The 12,224-nt window shown below is 38.2% G+C and overlaps 2 protein-coding genes across 3 annotated transcripts in view; both read right to left on the reverse strand.

The window, feature by feature from the left end:
* Window positions 1-3,864, reverse strand: part of LOC109829774 (sulfoquinovosyl transferase SQD2-like) — an 11,346-nt gene extending 7,482 nt beyond the window's left edge. Inside the window, exons 1-5 of the mRNA XM_020396810.1 lie at window positions 3,402-3,864; window positions 3,220-3,286; window positions 2,933-3,003; window positions 2,522-2,639; window positions 2,367-2,440 (exon numbers count right to left, since the gene is read on the reverse strand). Of these exons, the coding sequence (XP_020252399.1) occupies window positions 2,367-2,440; window positions 2,522-2,639; window positions 2,933-3,003; window positions 3,220-3,286; window positions 3,402-3,709 (638 nt within the window). The 5' untranslated portion in view covers window positions 3,710-3,864. The remainder of the gene's footprint in view (window positions 1-2,366; window positions 2,441-2,521; window positions 2,640-2,932; window positions 3,004-3,219; window positions 3,287-3,401) is intronic.
* Window positions 6,731-12,218, reverse strand: LOC109829775 (putative tRNA (cytidine(32)/guanosine(34)-2'-O)-methyltransferase). Of its 2 annotated transcripts, none has more exons than XM_020396811.1 (12): window positions 12,108-12,218; window positions 11,860-11,923; window positions 11,607-11,700; window positions 11,345-11,394; window positions 10,204-10,253; window positions 9,723-9,831; window positions 9,244-9,304; window positions 9,118-9,170; window positions 8,891-8,983; window positions 8,323-8,386; window positions 7,555-7,662; window positions 6,731-7,199 (listed from the first exon to the last, which is right to left on the reverse strand). In XM_020396811.1, exons 2-12 carry the CDS (start codon window positions 11,884-11,886, stop codon window positions 6,955-6,957), a joined length of 954 nt encoding a protein of 317 aa, XP_020252400.1. In that variant the 5' UTR covers window positions 11,887-11,923; window positions 12,108-12,218; the 3' UTR covers window positions 6,731-6,954. The 2 variants fall into 2 exon arrangements, with proteins under 2 accessions (XP_020252400.1, XP_020252402.1); XM_020396813.1 differs by having other exon boundaries at window positions 11,860-11,987.

The following is a 12,224-nucleotide window of genomic DNA, read 5'->3' on the forward strand; positions in this document are numbered from 1 at the left end:
TTGATATTTTTAAACAGTGTTTTAAAATCAGCAAACTGCTTTCAAACCTGAATTTTTTATATATCAGTTTGTGGTCGACCGCCACGGTCGACCGCGCCTGTGTCTTTTGCTGAGTGGGCCGCAGAAACTTTCGCGGTCGACCACCACGGTCGACCGTCAGCTTGAATTTTCCCACGGTCGACCGCCAAAGTATCTGAAAGTTTTCTAAGTTTCAAAGCTGGCTCGCGGTCGACCGCGAGTTTTCCACAGTCGACCGCCGATCTGACCATTGCATTCCAACGACTAGTTCCAGCTGTGTTTTTCTGTGGGCTTTTTGGTCAGTTTTGTGGGCGTTTTGCTGAAGTTTTGAGTAGATATAAATACCCCATTGTCTTCAGCTCTCCTACTAACCCCAAGAAAATGTTTTAACAAAGTTTTAACAAAGGTTTAAGTTTTGTTTAGTGTTTGTTTAAAAAACTTTTAAGCATTTGAGAGTTTGAGTTTGTAAAATTAATTCTACAAGAGTTTGAGGTAATCATCTATTGGAGTTTGAGCATCCAACTATTCTCCCTCTATCTCTTGATCTATTGAGAAGTTTTCTAAACTCTATTTCTAGCTCTTTTTATATATTTGATTATCATTGTTATTAAGCTAGATTTATATTGAGTTTAGTTTTGATTTATATCTCATTGTTACACACACTCACATGAGCTTATCGTATTTTCATACATAGTGTATTTGGGTTGGTGAGAGTTATAACAATTGAGTGTGAGCTTTCATTGTGTTCTCATCCATATTAGAAAACAATCATTTGTTCTATTCGTGCTTAATTGTGAGATTCACTTTGTAATATACTTGTACACCGAGAGAAGCGTGTGGTGTAAGTCGGGAATCGTCCTAAGAGGAATGACGTCGGTTGACGAACCTAGGGAGAGGTTGTATCCGAGCACTTGAGGGAGACACGTCTAGGTCCAACACTTAAGATGGTGTAGAGTGGGATTGCAAGAGTGTTGATTGTAAAATTTTTGGTTAGCTAGAAAACCGAGTGTGAGGTGTAAACGTTGTTCGGGTAAGCGTAGAAAATCCGGTTGTGATAGTGAAGATCTTCTCGAGGTGAGGAGCAGAGACGTAGGTCGAGTGGTTAGACCAAACTCCGTGAACATATCATTTGTTTGAGATTGTATTGGCACACTTATTTTTAATGTTCATATCTTATATCGCCATTGTGTATTGCTCTTTGTTTATTTAACCCACTATCTAGGTTATGTTTATTTCACCATTGCATTAGTTTATATATCCTTGCATATATTTCATCATATACCTCTTTGCTAGGATATATCTCTTTGTTCATATTACATATTCTTGCTCATATCATATTGTATATCTATCTTGCAAGAATAATATTTGAATTAGTTTCAATTGGCATAAAATCGGATTAGATTAGCATAAGACCCTAATCACCCCCTATGGTCTAACAGAAAATTGTGAACTATGAAGTCTACGTGCTTAATTGCTATGGGGTCGAGATGGAGGAAAACGACCCAAAATTATGGATTATATAACCCATAAAAATCATAAATGTTAAAGTATACACATTTAATTTCCATTGAATTAAAACGAACATAACTTAAAAAAACTTGTGGGTTATAGCCTACGGAAATTGAGAATTTTGAAATAGGCGCACTTAATTGCGATTGGGTTGAAATAGAAAAAAAATTGAAAAAGCTTGGGTTATAGCCTATGAAGATTGCAAATTTTGAATTCCATAAGCTTAATTGCTAATGGTCGAGACGGACAAAAATGACCAAAAATATTATGTTATATATGACTCACGGAAATTGCAAATTTTGAAGTAAGCCTACTTTATTGCCATCGTGTCGAATAAAAAAAAGACAAAAATCATGGGTTATAAGAGAAGGTATGTACCTCGAAACAAATATGGGGACTAAAATTGACAATTAAGTTGGACTAAACATGTAAAAGTTAATTGTCAACTTTTGCCAAATTTTGTCCAATAAAGTAGTAGCAGAAGTTAGTATAGGTGGATTAAATTGTCTCCAATATCTTAGATAAATATCATACACGGAGGTTCATGAAAAATGTTCTCTTGTTGAGAAACTACAAGCATTTTCTCCAGAACATGTTGATCATACTTGTGATAGTAAAATAGAGCAACCTATGATGCTGATAAACTGTTACTTCAAAAGTTCAGAGCTATATGGACCAGTGACGTATGTGTCATTTACAACTCAAAGATCAGTCACCATTTTCGAGTAAGAGATTATAAAGAGATTATAAAGAGATAATAAGCAAAAAAAAAAAAAAAATCTACAAATGAGTGAGTTTAAACCAAACACCAGCACTGAATGTTCCCGGAGCAAACTTACATCGGAACATGGGTGTGATATGACATCACTAGAGGGACGCAAAGCAATTTAGCAATTGCAAGAGCACCAAACACCTGAAACCTTTTACAAGCATTAATAATCAATCTCGCCAGATAGATTGAAATGTAGAAATGCACTCATGTAATTAAGGTTACCATGATTCCAGGTGAAGAAGCATGGATTATATCCGGCTTAAATTTTGCTACCTCTCCAATTATTCTTGGACTAAGCGCAAGTGAAAGTGGCACTTTCTGATACCATGGGCAGGGGAAGCTAGAAAAATAGGTAAAGTTAATAAATATGTGTGAATGTACGCCCAACTAAAGCATGATCAATTATGAAAGTAAGAAATCAAATAGTATCCATGAATATCAGATGAATGAGAAAATTTCCAGCAAGTAGAAATGTACATTTTGATTAATTATAATTAACTTTAGTTCATTGAATAAACAATCAGTAGGCAGTGAATATGAGGATCAACATGCACCAGTAAGTAAAAAATTGAGGATCACAAAAAAGCCGTGAGTACAAAAAGGTAAATATTTCAAACCACAGAGCTTCTTTACCTCCATGATCCAATTATTTTAGCTCCATGGAACTCTTGAGGTACTCCTTCATGGTTCGTCACAACTATGACCTATACCCACAAGCATCAAGAACAATCAAGCTAACCATTTGACATTTTCGAAACCAAAAAAAAAAATACCGCACCTCGCATCTTCAAGTTCTAATATCGACGGCAACTAGTTAATAATAATTAGCCTAAAGTTTTGAAAAACCACGAGTTCCGCATAATAAGATAATTTCATCCTGAAATTCCTCTAGCAAGAAGGCGGTGAGAAGAGAAATATACCTCGTCTCCCATTTCCCGCAGATTCTTGATAAAATTCTGGAAACGATTCTTATACCCAGAAACATAACTGCCCAAATAAAATTGACGACTTGTATCAGTTGCTTCAAGTTCCAGACTGACCAACAACACAAACAATCAAAGTTAGGTGCAAAATTGAAGAGAAGAGAGTGACGGGTTCTCACGCAAAAGGAGAAGGCTCGACAAAGATAGCGATTCTTCGAGGCTTAGAGCCGGTCTCTGCGTCCTCCTCGATCACCGGAGGCTCCTCTTCCTCTGCTTTGACCTCTCCAATGGCCATCCTTGTGCTCGCACGAACCAAAACCCTCTGCTTTAATCCAAGATTCCTTCTTTTGGGCGCAAAGAACAATGAGGATGCAGAAGGAGAACAAGAGCAGGAAACCGAAGAAGAGATCCGAGAAGAGGAGGAGGAAGAAGGAGCGGCGGGAGAGAAGGGTAGAGAGGAGAGACTAATAGAAATTGATGGGTTCATGTTTGAGGAAATTTTGGAGCCGGGAGATGTAAATTCGATGGAAGGGGAGATGCTGGATGCCGAAGGGATATTATTATTCTAGTTGAAGGAGGGAATAGAGTTTTTAGGATCGAGCATATGCGATTAAAGATTTCGGCTGAGATACCAAAACCTCTGGCTCTGGGGTCCAGAGGAAAGACGGAGAGGGATTGATAGATAAATCTCCCCCTTTTTTTTGGGTAATTTACTTCCTCGCCCTCCGACACATTTGTGTTTGCAGCTTACCACCCTTCGCCACTGAACACGACGAAGAAATCAACTACTCAAAACTACTTCTTTCTTAGTTTTTAAAATATTGATTGGTGATAAATGATTCACTAATTGCCTACAATCAATCAACGAGGATAAGTGAACAGTCGGAGGCCCAATCTGTTAGAAGTCGGGTCGTATTATTTTTTTTTTCTGCAAGACTCGGGAAAAGAAACGATAGCTTTTCAATCAGTCTTTAGTTTCTTGATTGATATTTGTTTTAAATAAATTTTCTTCTCCTTTTATTGCGGGTTCTATAGTTAGAAGAAAAAAAAAGGATTATTGTGTGAGAAAAAGGTCGCAAGAGAAAAGGCCGGGCCGGACTATCACTACAAAATAGACAGAAGAAGAGGACGGGAATGAGTAATTTGTGACAAACTGTTGATTCCTCCGTCAACGAGTTTTGAAATTGATATTTATTTATTTATTTATTTATTCCGTACACAGCATAGATTGCAGAGCGGGTGGGTCTGAGTTTTATCAGAATAGTCCTCATGTGAGAGGTTGGCTCTGAGCGAGTAGATAAGGAAGGTAAAATGATAATTCTGCTCCCGCTGCACCATTCATGTGTGAATATTACTGATCAGGGCTTTTAGTCCACTGTAGCTGGTTTTCACAAATACCAAGGAACAAGCATAGCAACTTTATTGACCAAAAAATAAAAAACATAGCAACTCCATCTCGAGAAGGATGTGCCCCTTTCTAATTCACAACCGACAATTATTTTTAAGACTACACGGAAAGAACCAGGAGGAGTAGCTTATAAATAATTATTTCCGGTCGCTTTGATCCCTGAGGCAATGGTGTATTAGATCGTTTAGTAAAATTTTGTCTAATGAAATGTGTATGTGGTGAACGAGACCAGATGCTGGTGGTATCGGCCAGTCTCGTTCTGGCCTTACGAACCTTAATTTGATCGTCCTACACATCCTCCTTAATTGGTTCTTGCGTTGCGGATGATTATCATTTCCCAAATTTAACTATTAAATCCTGGGCATTTCTCTACTTCTATTTACTCTTATAGAAAGAATACAATACAGTGAAAATGTATAATACACTCCTAAGTTTGTTTCATACATATACCATTCTAGATCTCAGACCTGCTCAAATCGACTTCAGATTGGGACCCGAGTTGATCAAATTTATCGGGCGCTCAATTACCATGAGTCCTGTGAGAGTAAAAGACGAGCGAGAGAGAGAGAGAGAGAGGGAGGGAGAAGACAAATAATGGACTCTCCCTTTGATGCGCTAGACTAGATGCTCATCAATCTCAGCAATGCAAGCCAGCTTGGACATCGTACTTATCATTAGACACAGTTTTCAGCAGCTTTGCCTGTACCTTTAAAGCCATCAAAGCTTAGAATCTTTGTCTCCTGTGTTCTCTTACCTCGACGCAATCCTGCTGCTATCTCTGTCTGTCGCCACCCAAAGCGCTCTCTCTCTCTCTCTCTCTCTCTCTCTCTCTCTCTCTCTCTCTCTGCACTGTGCCTGTCGCCACCCAAAGCGCTCTCTCTCTCTCTCTCTCTCTCTCTCTCTCTCTCTCTCTCTCTCTCTGCACTGTGCTGTGTAGATTAGAATCATATATCGATTTCATTACTCCTTAAAAGAAAGGAAAAGTAATGAGAGAGAGAGAGAGAGAGAGGAGGTCAGTCCCTCTCAAAAGAAACGCTACCTGCTCTCCCCCTCTCTCCTAACTCCTCTTTCTCGCCTTTGAGCCTTCAATTCCCTTCTCATTCTCCCTCGCTTTCTTCGTTTGCTTCAATGCGGGAGATTCTTGAGCTAAAGACTCCAACAATATGCCCTTTGATTCTCCACAGTCTACGGTCAAAAGAATTTGCATGTTTTTTGATAACCAAGCTTGTTCACGCCGATGGTAATCAGTTTCAATCAACAAGACCCGCCTTTTCCCCTCTGGAACCCCCTCTCACTTTTCTCTCATCCTTTATCTTTTTCCCCACTCTTTTAATTTCTCGGCTCCTCTCCCCTTTTGCTTCATGATAAATACTCGTAGCTTCGAACAAGAGCAGCACACCACCGCTTTTATCTCGCTTCCGGATTCAAAAAAAGATGCAGAGAATGGAGAGCAGGAGAGTGAGCTTCAGCCTTGATATCAGCGAGAAGCCAATGGCCCCTCTTCGGACAGCCATCGAAGCAAGGCCAAAGGCAAAGACCAGGGGAAGATGTCAGGAGCAAATCTCCGATGAAGATAGAAGCAACTCCTCGTCGTCGATCAGATTGTTCCAGTATCTGAGGAGCAATATAACGAGGGCAATTCGATTAGTCTCCAAGAAGCAGCAGCCTTTGGCCAAGGGCTCTTCCAACATGGTCGTACCTCAGCAGTTTGTCCCCCATAGAGACTCCCATCATTCAGAGGCCCTGGAAGACTGCATCGAGTTCATCAACTCCTCTTGTAGGAAATCCATATGAAAGTGAAGTTTTGTTAAGAGAAGAAGAAATTTTGAATATTGCGGCCACAGCTCTTGATATTTCTTACCTCCTTGTTGTGTATCAATATGCTGGAAGACAATGAATTATTTCGGTGCAAGATCTTCGTGTTGCCATTTTTTTCTCGTACTGTCATCCTTCTAGTGGATCAATCTCCCTCGTCGTGTACTCCCTTGCAACTAGAATTTGCTAAAGAAGAACACCTAGCAACTTTAAATTTATCTCATAAAATCTCAGGGGCGTGCTCCCCCCGGTACAGACAGACAGGCAACCATATGAGCCAATAGGTAAGCAAACAGTAATTCTCCATTGAATCAGAATAAAAGACGAGAAATGGGTTAGCAATACCAGTGAAACCCAAAATTGCATCATCTCCATAATATTCTGTGAGTACATATCTTTAAAGGCTACCACCGGGCATAAATAAATAGAAAAGGTTCTCCGTACAACTACGGGAGCAATAAAACATAATCACTGCTTGATCACAAAGAAAATACAGAAGATGTCGGGATTCATGAATCGAGGGAGAGCTTATCAATGTCTACCACCCCATGGCTAGAAGCTTTCTTTAGTTCTAGCGCCCTCTTATATGGTGGAGCAATTGGGGGCTGAACTGGATCCAAGCTCTGGTAAGAGCCACCTTCTGCACTACTTGGGAGAGGGTATGAACGGTCTGAGTCATAGCCGCTGAGGTCCCCGCAAGCCAAAAACGGAATATAAACCTTGTTTGGTCCCTCCAACCATCCACTACTGCAGTCTGCAAGAAGCTACGAGTGTCAAAATAATTCCTGATTTAATGAATCAGCATCGAGAAAATAGAAATAACAAACAATAAAACTCCTTATCCGAATTCCATATAGATTAAACTGCAGGTAGAAAATATAAAATACCACCCTTTAAATCTTCTTCACTTTCATATAATTAGCAATGGCAAGAGCTAGAACGCTTTCCTTTCTCTTTTGTTGGATAATACAGGATTTCTCCTTTCTTTAAAAAGTGCCCGCCCTTATTAAATTAATGAACTGTCTCCTTTGACCATTGAGAATTATACTTGATTGATAATAATTGATAAAGAGAGAGATATGTAATAAAATGGTTTTGACAACTATTACCTAGATCACCATCCCCTGAAGGACTCCCTACTTTCTCCAGGAGGTGATATAAATCTTTCTCATTAAATCCTTCAGGAGGCGAATAGTTTTCACAAACAGCAAACGCCTCTGCAGAAAAACAAAATAATATATTAGAGTTTTGCTTGAAATATTGAAATGTTATCATCCTGTTTAAAGTAAGAAAAAGCACAGATTACATATAATGACTGTACCCTAAAATATAGTCCACGCAACAGGATTTATGCCTACAAAGTGCATTCAACCCCTTTATTCTAACATAAATACTGGTTTAAGAAAACTTTGAAGGCCTGCAAGAAAATAAACTGCACAGCCAATACAAAGGATTTCCTACCTATCAACTGGCCTATGGGGTGATTCACACCCAAAATAAAATGAAAACAAAAATGGCATAAAATGTCCTGCAGGATCTACATCTGTAAATAGTACCGAAATTCTAATGGTAATCCCACCAGCCTGACAGCAGGTCATCAAACCAAATTCTACAGTCTCTTCTCCATAAATAGTACCATTCCTCATGGCGATAAAATGTTTACAACGGAAAAAGTATCTGGAAAGTTCTTCAGGTTTATATAAACATGGATGAAAAGCATAAAAATGTAAATTAACTGTAATTAACCCCCTCCTGTGCAGCACAGTCCATTAATATATACTTGAAGTTCACCCCTAGTTTTCATACATCTAATCATTTCCTAACTCAAACGACTATCCTATATTGCAAATAAACTAAGAAAAGATTGCTGGCCTTACCAATACTTGAGTTACGGCTGCTTTTCGGTTTTGCAAAGGTAACATGCGAGAAGAACAATTTCAGCTGCATGTATACAAAATTTATGAATCCATCATGTCATAATTATCAGGAATTAAAAAGAAAAATCTAATGGCTCATGCACAGAGACCCCTGAGTGGAATAAATACCTAATATACATTATTTACTTGCTTAAGTATCATACTTTGTTTCAAATTACCATCAAGAAATTATTATTCATGATTTTTAGGAAAGCCTACATCCAAACAAAATGTAATGATCAACACATGTAGTCAGTCAAGTAGAAGAGTAACATAGTTGTTTACAGAAGTAATGTCCACGAATAGTCATTTTACCACCATAAGAAGAAAATGAGTGCAACTTTCTCGTTGGCATTTATTAGGCTAAAAGTTAAGCAGTTTGATCTTCAGGAACAGATGAGGGGAAAAGGCTAGTGAATTTTTGAAATAAACGTTGAAGGCAGCATTAAAGTGTGGAAGCAATTAATTTCTTTGGATATACAGAGAGGTGACTCAGGTGAGGATGGTAAAACATAGAAAAGGATCTTACTTGGCAATAGAGGAGGCTTGTATCTTTACCACGAAATATCTTAGCAATGAATTTACCACCCACTCGAAGCACATGAGTAACAATGGTCAGTGCCTACATGTCGAAAAACCATTAAAGTGAACTATCAGGATTGGTCCAAATCATAAATTCAAAGGAAAACAGATCACCCAGAATCAATTTATCACTTTCTATAAAACCAAGAAGTTCAGTAAGGAAGTTGCACTTACTGCCAAAATAAGTTGCGACTGAACGAATTCATCCATATCATGAAGTCCGGTAACTGCAGTTATTCATTTACATAAGTTCTAATAGCATAAATGTTGCAACTAAAGATACCAATCACCTCTTCCTACCATCGGGAGCACCATCACAAACAACCAAGTCGGCTTTGCATCCATCAAAATGTTTAATGACCTGGTAGGAAATGTGACTCGGTCAGATGAACAACTTAATGCTTAATAAACAAAACAAAATTACTACACAAAGAGTTCCATACTATAACCTAATTGTAAAAGGATCATCAGAAAATAGCTTTTCGAGGACTAAGATAAACTATTATACATTGTATCCAAGCAAAGCAACAGAAAAACTAGTCCTACCAAAATGAGAATCAAGAAAAATAGCAATCAAATCATAAACCAGACTGACATACTATAAGAAAGGCAAATTAACTTGTTGCAATGTAAATTCATTAAGGACTCAAGGGATACAACCAAAGAGTATTAAGAATAATTGACGCGCTATGCAAGAGTTAATTGATTTTCTAGACAAAATTGAATACTCAGACCATGCAACAAATTACTAAGGATCAAAGACAGCAGTGTTACATTACCACTTCAGCAGTTCGAGCATTTGTAATATCACCCTGGACTTGAATAACACCTTCTATTGGAGCCATGGGCTGTAAATCAATTGCAACAATAAGAGGCGGATCGCCATCCCTGTATGAAATAGGAAAAAAAAAGAATTTAAGTACCATGCAAGCTTCGTAACATGGACAAGATGAATGATCAGGACATATTGTGATAAATCTAACATTAACTGCATCTCTTGCAAAAGAAGCTGTCAGGGTTACTACTTGCACTAAGTATTAATTTGATATAGAAGTTGACCTAATAAACTTTTAAAAATATTAAATTATGTGGTTTATTTATTTTTTACATCTGACTGATGATGGTTGTAGATGGTTACATCAACTTGGGGGATTCTCATGTAGTTTTTTCTTTTGTATGTTTCCGACAAGAGCATGTAAAATGAAACTTGTGTGCAAACAAACATTAAATCTTGACCGAAAAAATTACAAAGGCCCTTACCCACACTCTGGAGACAACTTCGCTGGAACATATAACTTTCGACTCAACACCTGGAAAAAAAAAGACAGGAAGCAAGCTATTCATTAGCAGATGAGAGCAGCAACCATCCAAAGAAAATCCAATTCAGAAAAATTTCTAGCCAACGCTCTTAAAATACAAGCTTGTCTCTCGTAAATGTCTTTATTGCATACACCGCTAAAAAATGACAATGACAAGACTCAGTTGCTGTGGAAAAAGCTGTTTGTTAGCAAACACTCAGGACTCATACAGAAGTAACAGAAACACTAGAAGAAGGACCATATAGCAATAAAGAGATATAGAGCTTCTTATATGATGCAGAACAAATAGCAAAGGATAATATAGTGTAGCCCACAAAGCCTCGTTGGAGCTATTTGAAAGTCACTTTAAATTCAAAGAATTAAACTAGTAACAAGTTTTATTTTTTATTTTAAATCAGGATATTAAATATCTTTAATTCAGAAATTTTGAATTTGGTATGACAACATGTTCACCTTTATCTTTTTGTGAGTTATTTGTAATGAATTAGGAACTTCAGTTGACTTTATATTTGGTCTCTAATCTCTATAGGTAAGTTAATTGTTTACTCCCAAAGTCACAATAAGAGAATCTCGATGAATGAAATTCAATTTGAATTGAGATTCATTAGTAATGGCTTTTATTCAGTCTTAGTTTTCTACTTTACTTCCTTTCCTAAATTTATTTATTCAAGCATTTTATATCATTGCTATGATATTATAAGAACTAACAGAAGAAACAGAAACTGATCTACTACAAACAGTGGATCATCAGAGAAAAACTTAAGAGCATTTCATAATAATGTTGTTTATATTCCAGCCACAGAGGCTTGAAAAGCAACATGGTTTAAGTGTTTCTATGAATACATAAATTATCATTTGCTAGAGACAGAACGGTGTAATGTGCTTTGAAGAAATACAATGAAATTGACTATTATTTTTTCAATATTACTACAACACATTATGATATTGTCAGCTTGTGTCAATCTGGGTAAAGTAAATGGCGAATTTCGACGTCAAAACCTCGTGGCAGCCCGCAACTTATAAGAAATGTTTCTTCCAAAATAAATGAAAGAAGAAATCAGGAGGAGTAAGAGTGCTAATACCTGACTCCAACTACCAGGGGCGGCACACAGATCAACTACACGCTTCACTCCTACATGCAAAGATTTTCAGGAGTTAGAGACTATTATCATTATCCATGTTAAGCAAAAAAAAAAAAAAAAGAATACATCCATTACTGCATCCAAGGAGAAAATATTAGCTTTAAAATGAGAGTATAGAACCACGCAGAGAGGATCTGTTGCAGGGTACACAGGGTACGTGTTAAAGAGCTATTGGCAAATTGAAGAATCAGGGTGAGATCACCTTGAAAGATGTTGAATTCCTCATCAATTTGGAGGAGCTTGAAGGCGCTCCTCGCCCTCCAACCTTCTTCCTTTGCCTTGCGGTAGTATATATCCTGCCCAAATCATCACACAGTACAAAAACGGTCTCAAATGCCGAAAGATGAAATCGGATCATAGCAGTAAGGAAACCAATCTCGTTCCAGTTTCAATCCAATTTAAGAGGAGGAGGAGGAGGAGGGGTTAACAGATTTATTAGGCGACGCATGCATTACCCTCTTGTCCTTGGAAGCTTTCCCCATATCTCCTCGCTGCCGCTTCCTCAGCAGCCCAAAACACCTAGCAACAACGATTTGGGAGCAGCCGGGATTGGATCAGCAGTTCCGCGAGAGGGCGGTTAGCGCTATTATAAAGTAAAATTAAGATAAAACCCTAAAACCCTAATCATTATAAAGTTTCTAATGAGGGGTAGAAACTTGCTTATATTGACGAAAGCAGAGGAGGAGGAGAGACAGTAAGGTACCTTGTTTAAAAAGTCTCCGTCTTGTTCTCGGGATCGATCCTGTTTGGCGCGCGGAGCGGAAGGGGACAGGCGGCGGAGAAGAGAGCCGAGGCGGGAGGGGGGGGAGGGAGGAACAAC

The sequence above is a fragment of the Asparagus officinalis genome, chromosome 2, assembly GCF_001876935.1.
Source record: "Asparagus officinalis chromosome 2, Aspof.V1, whole genome shotgun sequence".
Lineage (NCBI taxonomy): Eukaryota > Viridiplantae > Streptophyta > Magnoliopsida > Asparagales > Asparagaceae > Asparagus > Asparagus officinalis.

What these genes read in the sequence shown, in the direction of transcription:
- LOC109829775 (XM_020396811.1), bottom strand. Translation starts at nt 11,886, where the DNA reads ATGGGGAAAGCTTCCAAGGACAAGAGG. An exon ending in CAAGCCTCCTCTATTGCCAA is followed by an intron (nt 8,387 to 8,890) that starts GTAAGATCCTTT and finishes GTATACATGCAG; the next exon opens with CTGAAATTGTTCTTCTCGCA. An exon ending in CAGCCGTAACTCAAGTATTG is followed by an intron (nt 7,663 to 8,322) that starts GTAAGGCCAGCA and finishes GTTTTTCTGCAG; the next exon opens with AGGCGTTTGCTGTTTGTGAA.